The 15,750-nt window shown below is 38.0% G+C and overlaps 2 protein-coding genes across 4 annotated transcripts; one reads left to right on the top strand and one right to left on the bottom strand.

The window, feature by feature from the left end:
- The first annotated feature begins 226 nt into the window (after positions 1–226).
- Positions 227–11,937, top strand: LOC133860093 (histone-lysine N-methyltransferase, H3 lysine-9 specific SUVH4). 3 transcript variants are annotated; one of them, XM_062295747.1, is made up of 16 exons: positions 227–924; positions 1,022–1,093; positions 1,279–1,335; positions 1,543–1,602; positions 2,186–2,240; positions 2,393–2,502; positions 3,237–3,413; positions 3,788–3,886; positions 4,614–4,712; positions 7,823–7,872; positions 7,975–8,063; positions 9,127–9,286; positions 9,429–9,534; positions 9,667–9,849; positions 10,377–10,670; positions 11,498–11,937. In XM_062295747.1, exons 1-16 carry the CDS (start codon positions 508–510, stop codon positions 11,609–11,611), a joined length of 2,142 nt encoding a protein of 713 aa, XP_062151731.1. In that variant the 5' UTR covers positions 227–507; the 3' UTR covers positions 11,612–11,937. The 3 variants fall into 3 exon arrangements, with proteins under 3 accessions (XP_062151731.1, XP_062151730.1, XP_062151732.1); XM_062295746.1 differs by having other exon boundaries at positions 228–924; positions 1,537–1,602; XM_062295748.1 differs by lacking the exons at positions 227–924; positions 1,022–1,093; positions 1,279–1,335 and having other exon boundaries at positions 1,537–1,647.
- Positions 11,938–13,462: 1,525 nt separating this feature from the next.
- LOC133860094 (uncharacterized) lies at positions 13,463–15,750 on the bottom strand. Its single transcript, XM_062295749.1, has 2 exons — positions 15,309–15,750; positions 13,463–14,563 (listed from the first exon to the last, which is right to left on the bottom strand). Exons 1-2 carry the CDS (start codon positions 15,699–15,701, stop codon positions 13,682–13,684), a joined length of 1,275 nt encoding a protein of 424 aa, XP_062151733.1. The 5' UTR covers positions 15,702–15,750; the 3' UTR covers positions 13,463–13,681.

Here is a 15,750-nt window from a genome sequence, read left to right as displayed (position 1 = left end):
ATTAAAAAAAATAAACTTTTGCTGTTCTGTTTAAAGCATAAATTTAATAGGAAATTGCATTCTAGTTTATACAGAAAACTCTTTTTGTCAGCGATAAATGTTTATGTTTTAGTTTTCGGATAACCATTTCAAGACATCTTGGACTTGGAGAATTGCTTTTATTTTAGAAACCAAACAGAGTATTTCCTCCTTTCACATCAACACGGTCACCGAGCTCAGAAAATTGCTTTTCTCTCGCTCGGGGGAGAGGGAGAGAGAGAGAGAGAGAGAGAGAGAGGGTGGGAGGGAGAGATGAAAAGACAGAGCGGGAGTTCGAAAAAAAAGAAAAAAGAAAAAATAGCAAAATAATTGGCATATACTGAAGCTGTGAAGCATTAAATGCCTTTCAAGTTTGAAGCTTCTCAGCCCTCGCAGCTCTCAGTTCTCACCTCCAAGCCCTAAACAAATTTCGAACTCCCTTCTCTCTCCCAAACCTATTTCTCATTTCTCTAGGTTTGTTTGCTTGTGATGATGGCCTTGCAATCGCAGGAATGCGTGAAGGATAGCACAAAATTCGAAGAAACTGAGTTATCGAGAAGAGAGAGCGCTAGGATAAAGGATAAGCGGAGAGCCGAGAAGGAGCTCCAGGTGCGTCGGAGAGTAGAGCTGCTAAATGAGCAGCCAGTCGTTGCAGGGGATGGAGGCAGACGGAAAAGAATCAAACATTGCTACTCAAGGAGGGCTTCCGTTAAAAATGGGCACGGAGAGGTGGAGAAGATCTCCCAGGGTTTCGAGGTAGGGGACAAGCCGATGAATCGGAGCTTGGAAGCAGAAAATATGGCTGTGGGTGAGAATGGTGCAGCGAGTACATTTGAGAAGAGTGACTATGCAAAGGTGAAGGAGACGCTGAGAGTGTTCAACAAGCACTATCTCCATTTCGTGCAGGTCAGTCTGTTCTCTTTTGTTTCGGCCATCATCGATTCAAGCTGAGTAGATAATTAATTTGTGTTTTATTCATTTTTGTTTCTCACTGTGCATGTAGGAAGAGGAAAAACGGTGTGGAAAAGTAAAAGCGGAAGCGGAAGGGAAAGCCTCCAAAGCTTCAAAATCTAAGGTTAGCTTCTAAATGTTTTTCGTGCATTTTTCAGGATGCTGAAATGGGTACTTGATGAGATATGAATTGTATACATTTTTTATGCGTTTTGCTCTAATGTTGCATTTGGAAGCTTTATGGATTTTACATTGCGATACTCTGCTATGATTTTCCCTATACTATGCTTAACAAACGAATCTGAACAGAAACGGGCTGCACGAGAAGAGAAAAAGTCCAAAGCATCTAGAGGTTCAAAATCTAAGGTTAGTGTGCTTCACTCGCATGCTTTTAGTGCTTTTGATGCATCATCAGGGTGTTTTAAATAAGAAATTGCTCTTAATGAGATATGCATAATTTCCATCTTTTTTGCTCTAATGTTGCATTTAAAGCTTTATGGATTGTAATTGTCATGCTCTATCTGCTATGGTTTTTCCTATGCTATGTTAACGTATAAAATTGTGTAGATACAGGCTGCACCAGAAGACACAAAGTCCAGGACCAAGCGACCTGATCTGAAGGCTGTATCTAAGGCAAGTCAAGATTCGAAGAGTTAATGGTTCTTTCATGGAATCTTGGTACAGCTTTCTATATGCAATTTACCATCTAATAATTCATTATAAGTTCCATTTCACTTATTGGATTGCTAAACTCGGCCCTTTTTTTTTTTTTTTTTTTTTTTTTTTTTTTATCTATGTTATTTTCCCTTTGGACTTATGTCGTATTTTTTCCTCTTGTATCAGATTTACCCATTATTTATTTAATTATTTATTCGTTTGATTGGATTGCTTAAATGTTTTAAGCAAATGCTTACATAGCTTACTAAATAGTAGTTTGAACATTCTGATTACTGTTAATTTAATTTTTCTTTTTGCTCTTCTAGTAGGCACTAATCTACTTTGTGTGAAATATGTAAAGTAATATGGTGATGCTATGGTATTGAGGATGGTGATGATAATGTTGCAATGACATTAGTTCTTGTGTCCGTCATTGTTATATTATAGTATTTTGGAATAGTGGATTGTGTTGGTAGTGGAGAATATGATTGTGAAACGTTTGTAATTATAACATTCTGATGTAATTCACCCCTTTTTATTCCAAATGGATCTCTGGCAGATGATGGAGACAAACGGAATCTTGTACCCGGAGAAAAGAATTGGTGATATTCCAGGTTGGTTGCTTTGTCTTACATTGCTTTTTTGGTTATATGTCTTTTAGAATCAGTTTACTTGTTTATCATCCTATAATCTTTGATCATGACTTCTGCACTTTCAATGTGAAAAACCTTTAGTAGGAGGTGTTGATAAGTGCTCTTGATGACAGGTATTAAGGTTGGACATCAGTTCTATGCACGGGCTGAAATGGTTGTTGTTGGTTTTCACAGTCACTGGCTGAACGGGATTGATTATATGGGGCAGAGTTACAGTAAAGGGGTAATTTACTCATGTTGCTCCTTGGTTAGGGATGTCTGAGAATGCAATCAATTGGCAGCCAATAAATTTTCTTCCTGTAATTTTTCATTTTTGATTTAGTTGGAGTACTCTTCTGAAATTTTATCAGTCAACACGTGGACAAATAAGTAGTTTATTACTTTTTGTTTTCTTGTTTGGTGGTCACAGAGTGTATTCATTCGAGGTGGTTCTGGAATGTCCTTTATGTTTTTCAAAGCCTTGTGAAATGATATTGCTCAAGCTAATTTGCAGCTCATAATCGTTACACTTCTCAATGGGTTATGGTTTATGTACCTAAATTTTTTATTGCCTCTTAGGAGCATTCTATCTAGGAATGGTAAGCTATTTACCATCCGCAAACATAGCATAGTTAGTTGAGGCTCTGCCTTGGGAACTAGAGATCTTGGTTTCAACTGTTCCACAGTACTAGTGCGAGTGATATGTAACTTGATTGTATGCATATAACAATCAAAAGAAAACAAGGCCAAGCTATTTACAGTTTTCTTGGTGTATAAGTTTTTCTTGTTCTAGCCTAATGCGTGTTATGTTATCTGTGTTAATGCTGCTTTTCTGTAAACCGAGGATTGGATAATTAAAGGCTACTCCTGACTGAACAGTTTTTCTCCTTGTTGATGTAGTGAGAAATTTAATGTTCTTCCACTTAGGCATCAGAATTAAATTAGAATTGACGAGGAAGATTTTTTTTTCCTAAATAGGAGTATAGGAACTACACGTTCCCGCTTGCAGTTGCCATTGTTTTGTCCGGCATGTATGAAGATGACCTTGATAATGCTGACGATGTCGTGTATACCGGTCAAGGTGGACATGATTTAACGGGTAAGAAGCATCAGATCCAAGACCAAAAGATGGAGCGTGGAAATTTGGCGCTTAAGGTGTGTATTTTATAGCTCTCCTAAGTCCTTTGTCTATTGTTACTTGTAAATAAAAAATAAAAAATCATTGTCTATTGTTACCTGCAATGGTACTTTCTGATCCGTTCTCCTTTTAACCAGAAGCTCAAAGTGATATTATTGTCACATTGACCAGTGAGAGTGTGTGGATTAGGTCAACACACTCTCACTAGTTTTTGATCCATTCTGCTTTTATTTTTAATTTTTTGGGGGAAGTCATTCTGCTTTTAGCCAGAAGCTCTAAGTGATATTATGAGCAAGAATCAGTTTAGCACAAGAATAAGTGAGTGTGTTGAATGCCTTCTGAATTTGAAATCATATTACTGGACTTGTACCTGCTCTGTGCACAATGGCAGAACTGTGTGGAGCAACATGTGCCTGTTAGAGTCGTTCGTGGCCATGAATCTAAAAGCAGTTACACTGGTAAAGTGTACACGTACGATGGATTGTACAAGGTGATTTTCTAAAACATTTTGTATAATTTACTTTATTTATTAAGTCCCCATTGACCTCTATCTTGCATTTGTGTCATTTTACTCTTGATTTTAAGTAGTTTCTTTGCTTAACATATCAATGTTCCATATATTTGCGGTTAATGTGAAGAATTAAACAATGAAAACAAATATAATTCAACAATGGATTTACTTTTGCTATTCCAATATGCATTGGTACATTATATAACTTGGGATTGAAACCGTTGTCGCCGCATAAATTTGCATTGCTTATCTTAACTTTCTCTTTAATAGAGCTAGCATTTGGTTATGCATCTTTTTGTCCAATTATGTTTCTTGCATAGACAATACATAGATTTTGCAATTTTTGGGTTTTAAATATAAGAGATACAATGAGATAGTTGACAATTAAAAAAAGTAGAAAAAAGAAAACTATCATGTGCAAAGGGAATTGAAGCTAATCCTTTTCAGCTCTACCACCAAAGTCTCTATCTTCGAAGTTCCTTGCATTCCACTCTCTCTAAAAACGCCACATTAAACACTAAGGAGCCAACCTCCAAACTTCCAGAATATTACGTCTTTAGAAAATACTCATTGATTTCATTCTAATATTTGTCAATATCTTTGGCTTCCTTAAAACTCTGGTGATCTGTGAAATTTCCAATTTTTAGTGCGCACAATTTGCTAGAACTATCTATTTCTTCTATCCAATGTGCTTTTCTATTTACAGGTTGTGAAGTACTGGGCGGAGAAGGGTCTTTCTGGATTTACAGTATATAAGTATCGTCTAAGGCGGCTCGAAGGGCAGCCACTATTGACCACTAACCAGGTTTTTACGTTTTCTTTCATTGTTTGACAGACTTGACTATTTTACATTCGTTATTTTAGCTTCTTGTCCTTTATTGAGAGATTCAGCCAATCATAACTCACCAGAAAGAAGCTATAAATGCGCACGTGATTTTGACTTGAACTCTAGGATTGCCAATTTCCTCTCTAAACATGAAGCATATAAGAGCTTTAGTATTAACTTCTCTTAGATTTTTCTTAAATTTAGGGAATTAAGCTACTTTTTGCTTCTCTATTCAAATAAACTTCACAATAGTTTTCTTTATCCTTTCTCTATACCATTTAAATATTTTTTCAAATAAATGCTATGAGAAAAAGAGGAAAGAGAAAGCCACTTAAATATTCTTTCAAATAAATACTAGGGGAAAGAGAGAAGAGAGAAGAAAGAAAGGAAAGAGAAAGGTTTTTTTTTTAATAAAATATTGATAAGGGAAGCAAAGATATAGGGTAACACTTTTCGTTCCCTTGGGTTCTCCTTGGTTTAGGTAACACCAAGGGAGTCTGTTGCAGGGGGCTTTTTGGGAGTTTTTCTTATATTTAGGAAAGAGAATGAGATTTAGGAAGGCAGTTGCTAGTGCTCTTAAGCTGATTGAGGGCATTTCTGTTTATTTATTTTGATATTGTTTTCTAGATAAGTTACATTTTATTGAAAAAAAAGAGCGTAAGACGCTCCTATGTACAATGGAAGTAGACATAAGGAGAATCAAAGCTCACCCACGAAAACCCAACTAAAACCCCAAAAGCTAGAACAAGACCCCGAAAAAACAGCTATAAAACAACCCACAAAAGAACCCAGAGCTCCTAAGGAACAAGCCACAAACCCCCAAGGCAAATAACCCTAAAACATGAGGGCATTGTCTTTTCTACACCTAGAAGAAGCTTTAGTGTCGTTGTAATTGACGAAACTTTGCAGATTTTGAAGCTCCCTCTTTCCTTCGCACTCCTTCCCTTCACTGGCTTCACACTTATAGCCTTCAATCATCTCGCCCCAGATCGCCCTGTACCTTTTACTGTGAGATCTTCAGACACTAGGTACATCGTGCACACCCTCTCCCAAAGCTCATCAGCCTTCTTCCAAGCCGCCTCCTAATTTTCGTTAAAAACCTGGGATTGGGAGAGGCCTGAATCCCAAGACAAAACACTTTGCCAGGTGTTGTAAAGAACCTCCTCAAGAGAGTCCTCCTCTGGAAGCATAGAAGCCGTAGAAATAGCCCCAGGAACTGTCAACAGCAAGATCATTGGCCCAGAAGTTGCCGGAACAGAAGCATATTCTGGCCCAGGATACACCGGAACAGGACCAGGGGAAGGACCGTCGACATCCTCCGGCGAAGACAAACCAAGAGGTGGTGTCGACAATCGCTCCGGCTGTAGAGGGCACCCAAAACAAATTGAAGACGCCAGACCTGCGACCTCTGTGGCACTTGACGAGCACGGACGGGGAACTCTAGGTTTCGGCAGAAATCAGGCCACGCAAAAACCAAAATGTTTTCCACCTAGCCCAGACCCGAAAAACTGGTTCAGAAATTTCCTTACCACCCGACCCAAAGCCAGATCAGACCCAACCCCCAACTTGTGCCACGTACGCAATTTTAAAATTTCAAATTTCGAAAACTCGAGATTCTGAAAATGACCGAGAAACTTCTTACCCTGAGGACAATGTTTGATAATTGAATAACCGAGTTTGACAATGTTTTTTTGACACATGATAACTTGCGTAAGAGGAATGTCGTAGTGATTGAGTGGTGTTGTATGTGTAAGAAGAATGGGGAGTCTATTGATCATCTGTTACTTCACTGGAAGTCGCCCGTGAACTTTGGATTTACATTCTTATCTTATTTGGGGTAGAGTGGGTTATGCCACGAACGGTGTTGGAGTTGTTGACTAGTTGGGGTGCGTCAGTTGGGTATGGTCGTGCTAAAGAAGTTTGGCAGTTAGCTCCTTTGTGTTTATTGTAGTGAATTTGGCGGGAACAGAATGCACGGCTCTTTGAAGATGTTGAGACATCAATGGTGGAGCTACGGAAGCGTTTGCTTAATATGTTATATATTTGGATAGCGTCCCATCATTGCTTGAATGATATTACTTATGTAAACTTTTTAAACTTATTCTCTTCTCGTCCCATTTAGAGGCTCTCTTGTATATTTCCCGTGTATAAGGGTTGTGCTCCTCTGCGCTTTTATTGAATAGAATTACAAAAAGCAATGTTTTTTTTTTTAAAAAAATAAAATAAAATCTGATGGATTTGTAGTTTTTGCTACTTGTTTGTTTTCTGGCATTGGTAAGAGAATTAGCTGATGCTGTAGACATGTGTCAACGTAAATTGGGTATATCAACCAAGTGATACCACAATGTTTGTCGTCTCAGCTACTTGGCTGTTTGAGCTACACGCCTTTTTGTCAAATAAGTAGGGCCAGGGACATTAATTTTTTCTCCAATAGATGAATCTTTTTGGCCTCTCAAGCCTACCTACTGTTATACTTCTAGATATATCTTTGGTGGCATATCCTTCCTAACTACATCTATACATTAACTTTGGCCTCCTAGTCCTTGCTCCTCCATTTTAATTAAACCATTCTTCCGATTGGTCCATCTATAGGTGTACTTTTTAAAACTTGATTAATGATTGTTAAATGTATCAATTATATATTTGGGTTGCTTTGCTTGGGGGGCTCTCTTTTGATACAATTGATCAGGTATGCAACCACCTCTATTGCTTTTTGTGGAGGAGACTTCTTGAACTTGAACTAGAAGAGCCATTTCTAAGCAACTAATTTCATTCTATTCTGTTCTGACAGTGTGGACTTGGCCATGTGACGTATTTTACTACCATTCTATTTGGAGTTTGGTGAAGACTAGGTCGTTATTCTTAGCAAGTTGTTATGGTGAAGTTTAACGTTGTCTTCAATGACATTGTTGACCTTCCATAATGAATCAGATATCTAGTTAACTTTGGATGCAATGTATCTTGTTTGATTGTACTCTTTCTTGTTTTTAGATAACTTTGGGTCCCATAATCACTTTGATCAGTCTTGTTTGGTGAGCCAATGAGCCTTTAATGACTCTTTACTTCAAAATGTCTTACTCTTGTTACAGGTTCACTTTACTCGTGGGCGCGTACCTCAGTCTGTTTCAGAAATACGTGGGTATGTAAAGAGCAAAATATCAACGAATCAGAGATTTTTTTTTTTTTTTTGCTGAATTGTGAATTTACATTGTGCTTAAATTTGTATTATTGGCTGGCTAAGGTTGGTTTGCGAGGACATCACTGGTGGTCAAGAGGATCTTCCCATTCCAGCTACCAATTTGGTTGATGATCCACCTGTTGCACCCACAGGCAAGTTGAACTCTCAACTTTGGTACCAAATTTTATTTTATTTTGTTTTAAAAGGTGAATAGCTCTCAACTTTGGTACTTTTAGGATGAGTACATATCTTATGTAAGAGTTTGGGAATGTTTGCTTGCCTATATTGTGTCTCAGTCCCTGAGTTGACTTTTGCATGGTTTCATATTTGTTCTCTACTAATGATCATGAGATTAGATTTGCTAATTGATTTGTATATTTAACAAGCTTGTTTAAAAAACTTCCTTAAGTTAATGTTTTCGCTCATTTCCATATTTAGGCAAAAACAGGTTAAATTTCTTTGTTTTGAGGTGTTACTGCATTCAACTTTGCTATGTTGGGTTGAGACTCTTTAGTTTCCGAAATTTTCCAAAGACATTTGGCTGGCAAGAGAGATCATGTCAAGGAGAGTAGCATGCCAAAGGTATTGAGATGGGCGAAAAAATTGAGCTTAAATTCAAGCTCCACTTTTTGTATGTCTGAAACACTTAATATTGTTTCTGAGCATGTTCAAGGAAGCTTGAATGAGCATCCTAACAAGCCCAGCACATTCTTCTGTTAATGTTTATTACAACCAAAATGAACATCTCTAGCATTTATTTTGTCAGGAATATAACTATTTCTTCTTTTTTTCCCGCTAAACTTGGTTTAATTGAACTTATTTACTTGTTGAAGTTTGGTTTGCTAAAGAAAAATTTAGTTTGCTGATTCTTTGCATTTGTTCTATAACCTCTATAATCAATCCTTGGTTTATATTGTATAAATGATTTTTCCTTCTCATTTTTTCAACATCCATAACTTCCCCTTTTAATGATATTTGTCGATTATTGTTTAAAAAAAAAAAAAAGATTTTTCCTTCACTTTTTCGAAGTCCATTACTAATTTTATTCCTTTTTATGTGCATAATTGTCTTTTCTTCTTGGTAGCTGTGGTAATCATGTATTTTTATGTTGTTTGCTTTGTTTATTCTCTTTTAATACTGTTCTTCAGATTAAGTGTTTGTACTTTGTTTATTCATCAAGTTCTATGCTATGCTTGTTACATATGTAACTTCCAGGTTACAAGTATTGCAAGTCTGTTCAAGTTGTGAAAAATGTGAAGCTTCCCAATAATGCCTCTGGATGCAATTGCAAAGGAATGTGTGTGGACCCCAAGACCTGTGCTTGTGCTATGCTTAATGGCTCTGACTTCCCTTATGTATCACGTGATGGTGGAAGGTGAGAAGAAGCATTTTCGCTTATCGTCTTGATTGAATTTGCCGACTTATGTTTTAGGTGGGAGGACTTTATTAGCCTGAGTTTTAGAAAATTTATCTGCTAATAGTTTGTTTAATGTCCTTCCATATGTTGCACCTCCCAGATTAATTGAAGCCAAGGATGTTGTCTTTGAATGTGGTCCAAAATGTGGCTGCGGACCAGATTGTGTGAACCGTACGTCTCAGAGAGGCCTGAAGTATCGACTCGAGGTTGTGTTATTTTGTTTTAGTACCTAAAATGCTCATTAACTATCTAAGATTGGTCAACGTATTTTAACTTGTATATGTTAAAAAGAAACATATTTTAACTTAGACATGAAAAACCATTGGTGGTGTCAATAGGTTTTCCGCACTCCAAAGAAAGGGTGGGCTGTTCGATCTTGGGACTTCATACCTTCTGGGGCACCAGTTTGTGAGTACACAGGAATACTTATGCGGACTCAGGATTTAGATAGTGTCGCAGAGAATAATTACATTTTTGAGATTGATTGCTTGCAAACAATGAGGGGCCTTGGTGGAAGAGAGGTATTGGTACTGTTAATCTAGTAAATCTTGAATTATGATTCCTTCTCTATTTCAAGCAGTTCAGTAGCTGTTGTGTGCCATATGAAGTGACATTATCTTCTTTTTTCCCTGCCAAGTCTTTGATCATTCTTGATGTTTACATTTTCCAAACAAGATGAAGCGAATATCCTTTGAAATGAAGTTTGTGTATTATCTTCAGTTATCAAATTGTATTTGCTTAATTAAAGTATGCTTGATAGATTTTAATTCTTAGTAGTTAGGTGGTACTTAAAATGAAATTTGTAGACATTGGTCCCTCGTTCCTGTTCGATTAGCTCTAACAAAACCTTGTTTATTAATTTCAAAGAAAAAGACATCAGTAGTCAGATTGATGGGTGTTCTTCAGTGGTAAATAACTAAATATGCATGGCTTAGAATCTACTCATATATGTCAATACCTATTGTTTTGATCTGTATTAATGAACTCACTTATTCTTGTTCCTTTCATGGCACACTGAATTTATTGTCTCATATATTTTCCTTAATAGAGGCGATTTCGGGATGTACCTGTGCCAACAATCATTTCTTCAGACAGGCCTGATGATCTGAGAACTGAGGATGTACCTGTGCCAACAATCATTTCTTCAGACAGGCCTGATGATCTGAGATCTGAAAATATACCAGAGTTTTGCATTGATGCAGGATCCACTGGAAATATTGCAAGGTTTATTAATCACAGCTGCGAGCCTAATCTTTTCGTCCAATGTGTTTTGAGCTCACACCACGACATCAAACTTGCTCGAGTAATGCTATTTGCGGCAGACAACATACCTCCTTTGCAGGTTATTCTCTCTCCCTCTGTGCGTCTGCGTACCCTGGAGCTATTTTTTATTTATTTGTTTATTTTGTTTGTCAATTATTGGGTCTATCTTTTCTTGCTGTAATTTTGGATGTTGAACTTTTGCATGTTTTGCCATCTACCATTATTTGAAGAAAGTGGTTTTGATCTTTGTTTAATGTCAATTGATACGATATGTATTATGTGGTTGATTAATCATCATTTTATGCTCTCATGTTGACAACATGGATTTGGATGTGGTTCAGGTGTTAGGCAAATTGTTGAACTACTAATGTTCAATCCATCCCTTTACTGAACTGAGTAAGGGCTAATACTGAAATTTGCATATGCATACTGATAAGGCTGGAAGAAGAATATATAGATATATGCTTGCTTTTTTTTTTTTCTTTTTTTTTTTGATAAGAGATATATGCTTGCTTTTATTAAGTGGATGTGTGCTAATTGCTAAATATGCTATTTGGTGGTTGGACTCCTGTTATTTGTGGAGCTGCTAGCAAAGTGGTAATGTTCATTGATTGTCAACTCTGTTATTAGCAGAACATCTAGGTAGAAAAACAAAGTGTTCACATTCATTCATATATAACCGTTGTTCGTTTGCCTTGCTATGATTATTCTGTTTAAGCAGACCGACTCTTGGGTCGAATTGTCACTTTGATATTTCCCAGGAGTATTTTCCCTGTATTGGACCTTCATATTCTTGTCTGATGTATGATTTAATTTGTATCTTATATGAATCTCTCCCATATGTTGCACTGGTAGGATATGTAGGAGTGAAGCTTGAAGTAACTAAACATTTTTCTTTGCTTGTAGGAGCTGACATACGACTATGGCTATGCCCTTGATAGTGTCTCTGGTCCGGATGGAAAGATACAACAGATGTTCTGTTACTGTGGTGCAGCAGATTGTAGGAAGCGCTTATTCTAGGTTCTTAATTCTGATCAACACCTCACCTGTTGACTCTTTTGGCCTAATGATGTTAGCTTGCACCAACATTTTGCATGCACTGACCTTTGTTCACCGCCTTCAACTGATGCTACCTTCTCTACATCCTGATTCCATCTTCTTCTTTTTTTCTTTTCTTTTTCTTCTTTTTTGTGCCCCTACATCAATTTGACTCCTTGGGTTCCCCTGCATCATTACGTGGGGGTGCCTCTATAGTAATTCTGTAACTGAAAGAAGCATAGAAAGAAATTTTGATATGTCAATTTTTATGGAAATCAATGAAAAATCATGATAATAATTTTTAGTAATGCGGTCACATGCAGCATGTTTAGCTTTTTCAATATCTTTATGTTTAATTGATAGTTTCGTTACTTTCATATTTTCTTCACCCCTGGTGTGAAGAGGGTTGCCAAATTTGTTGCAGTAACCTTTAACATCTGCGCTGCTTCTGGTATACAATTACGAGTTATATGAAGTTATATACGTCTTATTGTTTATTTGATTGCTGCTGAACACAAAATGCCTTTTAAATTCGTTTTTATTTACCCATTTTTACGTTGAATCTATAGAAGGGCGATGGCCCTTCAGCTTTATTTCAACCAAAGCCATGATCAATTGGTACTCTCTAAGATGCTTTTAACTTTATCTTGCTGGGATTCAGAAGTTACCTTAATGGCTCAAGCATGTGGTCAGAATAGCTTGGGTAGGCTCCAGAAAAAAGATAGCTGGGGCTTGTTCAAAATGAGAAGCGGCTAGCTTTGCATTCATTTTTAAGTAGGGAACACCGTTTCAAGCGTTGGGCATGCTAGTGGGAGAAGCTGAATGTCGCCTGTTGAAGGATGTTGTAGGAGTTACGACTTCGTGTATTCAATTCTTTTCCACTTTCTCGTGTCCGTAATGATTAGAACCGCTTTTTCTAATTACTATTATGTATGAGTTTAACCTTGTGTGAAAGGAGGAAAAAGATCTTGCCACCAACCCATTTTTGTTATGGGTTGTTGGCAAAGAAATGAATAGGAGAAAGAAAGGGCTGACATCCAAGCCACTAGGGTGGCCATTGTGGGTAGTTGAACCACTCTTTTTGGCCACTGGAGACTGGAGTGAGGATGGCAAGAGGGTGCAGCTACCCCTAATGGCAACCGTTAGCTTGAAGTCTTGAACACCCATCCCTTCGTTCTTGGCTATTGGGGGTGGGTTAGTTGCCAAAGAAGCTGGCTTGGTGTACATAGCAGTTTACTGGTTTGTATGCCCACCTTTTTGTTCTCTCTTATGTGAACCGCAATTTGGACCGTTCATTTTAGGAATTCAATACAAAATATTGGATTGGATCTCATTCCTCTTTGAGCGTAATTACGGTGCTGATGTGGGCGGCGCCCTACGAGGTTGCCAATAATTGGTTCTAAAGGGATTTACCGGCAAATGTAACTAGTGAGTCAAATCTTTTGAAACCAACTGGACCCTGAAATCGTGCAGTACAAATGTCACAGCTTGAACGGTGGATCAATCTGGATTCGGTCACGGGAAAAAAAATCTTTCAATCTTTACCAGGGACAAGAGAAGATCAGAGGAGTCACATGAAGAATAACGACGAACCATCCCGAGTTAAGAGAAATGGAGGATAGAAAATGCATAATGTCTGAAACCATGCCAATTAAAAATGACCAACTACTCTGCCTCTATGGAGATCTCATCTGTGGATGGAAGAAGAGGAACAACAAACCAGCCAGATTTGGAAGCACCATGAGGCGGTCTCTATGAAAATGAAGAAGCCAAAAGCCAGAAGGCACTACAAGTCCCAGAAGAAGAAGAAGAAGATAAGAGCTACCTGTTACAAGCTTCGAAATTTTGGAACTCATATCATAACAAATATGCAAAATTTGTTCTTAGCCAAGAGAGAGAGAAGAGAAACAGAGATCTGCCAGTCTTTTCCTTGATCCTTTTCAATGGCACGCGAAGCTGCAACTATAAAGAATGTCTCAGGTACAAGTGCAAGTACAAACAGTTAAAAAACATCGACATTCAACACAGAAGGAGAAGCTGCCCATCAGGCAATCAAACATTAGACTCGTCCAACTCTACCCTTGCTTTCGTCCTATACTTTCGGCTCAGTCTCTGCGAGCTGTTTCTTCCATCAGCTACAGTTTCCGTTACATCTTCTTCCATTGCACAAACTTCACTGTCTTCCGTACCCCTAGCTGCAATTGCAATGGGGCCTCTCCTATGCATAAACTCCTTGCCAACATCATCCTGGCTCTGCTTTGAGACTGCAGAGTTTTCTACCATTATAGTATCACCTGCTTTCCTCTTTGGTATAAAGGTGACTGATGGAAGATCATTGGAAAAATCATCTGCCTCTGATTCCATAGAATTTGACCTCTGCACCAGCTTAAGAAAGTCCATATAGGCTTCCTTGTTAGATTCTTCATCCATGTCACTCGACGAATCAAAGGTGTAATGTGTATATCTTGAAGGATTTCGTATATAATCTGGAACTGCAGCCTTTTCCACTAAACTGGTGTCCATAGGGATATCTTGATCTTCTTCAGAACCTTCATTACAATCATCTTTACATTCGGGTTCGAACCGGACACGTTTCTCTGACTTCGAGTCCAATGGAACATCCTTCCTCTTGAGAATAGATTTCGGCTTAACAACATGCTCAGACGTTTTCATTTGAGCACGTTCTCCATCTGGTGAATCTTTCTCAGAGACCCGCAATGAATCAATCCTCTCAGCTGCTTCTGCATCTTCTTCGAGCCTAATCTTTGCAGCCAGGTGATTCGCTCGTGGGTCTCTATCAACTTCCTCAAAAGAATCAGGAAGCTCGTTGCAAGAGTCTACATCTATACCATAATCAGCTATATCCCTCATATACAAGCGTTCCCCTGCCTTTTCCCTACCAACAGCCAGTTTGTCATATCCATCTTCCTCTTCCTGCCCAAATAACCAATCAAATTTTATAATTAATCTATTTTCACAATAGACACACAAACCCAGCACAGCACACAGACGAGTACCAATAATCATACACGTTTTCCCCTTACCTTAAGAAAATCTAGAACAACTTAATCCACGTAATAACATGACCTTCAAGTTCTAAAACCTCTAGTTCGTAGAATGACAAACCCATCACTCTTGCTTCATTCTACTAAAAACGCGATCATACCAAATTAACATATCCCATTACACACACCAACTCAAACAAATCACGTATAATGTTAGAATGTTAATTAAATAATTAGATTCATTATTTTCGGTAAGCTTAAACTTGTGCCATGAGAAGTAAGAGATGATTTATCATGGCTTGAGTACGAACATTGATTCGTAATTCTCTTCATTTCAATTGAATGCCTCACTTATTGAGAAAAAATTGGGGTTCACACTTGAGAAAGAATGTTAATTAAATGATTGAATTCTGCATGAAGAAAGAGTTTAGACACACATGTGAGAGAGGATTAGAATGCTAATCAAATAATTAAATTCACCGTCTTTAAGTTTTTGTGAGAACATGTTTTTCTTTATATTTGCCCTTTACCGATAAAAAAAAAAAAAAAAAAAAAAAAATTGATAACAATTTAATCCATCTAATAGGGTTTTCGCACAAGCTAAATGTTGTTACAGTACAAATCAAAACATTTGTACAGGAGACAGAGAAAGAGCAACAAAAGAAAAACCAAACCTCGTAATCCAAGGTACAGTCTTGGCCAATACCAGACTTAATGTTCCACTGTTCCTCGTCGTAGTCGTCCGGTTTATTCGACTGTCGCCGCCTCGGTTCGTCCTCCTCCTCCACATCGTCGTCGTCAAGGTCTTCGAGGTCCTTCTCCAGCTCATCTTTCAAATCCACGGGACTCATTTTCTTCTCGGACCCCTTCCCATGGTTGCCAAAGACAGGCTCCAATTCGGATTCGGGAATGGTCTTGTCTCGGACCCACTCTCTCCTCTCGATTTCGTCGTCCGTGAGTGACCAGAGAGACGAAGACGGAGTTGTTTCTGTAGTTGCTGATGATGATGATGAAGAAGCTAGGGAGCCGAAGATTTTGTCTACTCGGACCTTGAAACTTTCTTCCATAGCCGCCTCCTAAGTGAACAGCAGAGCAAGCAACGAATCGGGGTTTTAA

Source organism: Alnus glutinosa, chromosome 2 (genome assembly GCF_958979055.1).
Source record: "Alnus glutinosa chromosome 2, dhAlnGlut1.1, whole genome shotgun sequence".
Lineage (NCBI taxonomy): Eukaryota > Viridiplantae > Streptophyta > Magnoliopsida > Fagales > Betulaceae > Alnus > Alnus glutinosa.
Note: the sequence above shows the minus strand (reverse complement) of the source record. Positions and strands in the feature narration are given on the sequence as shown.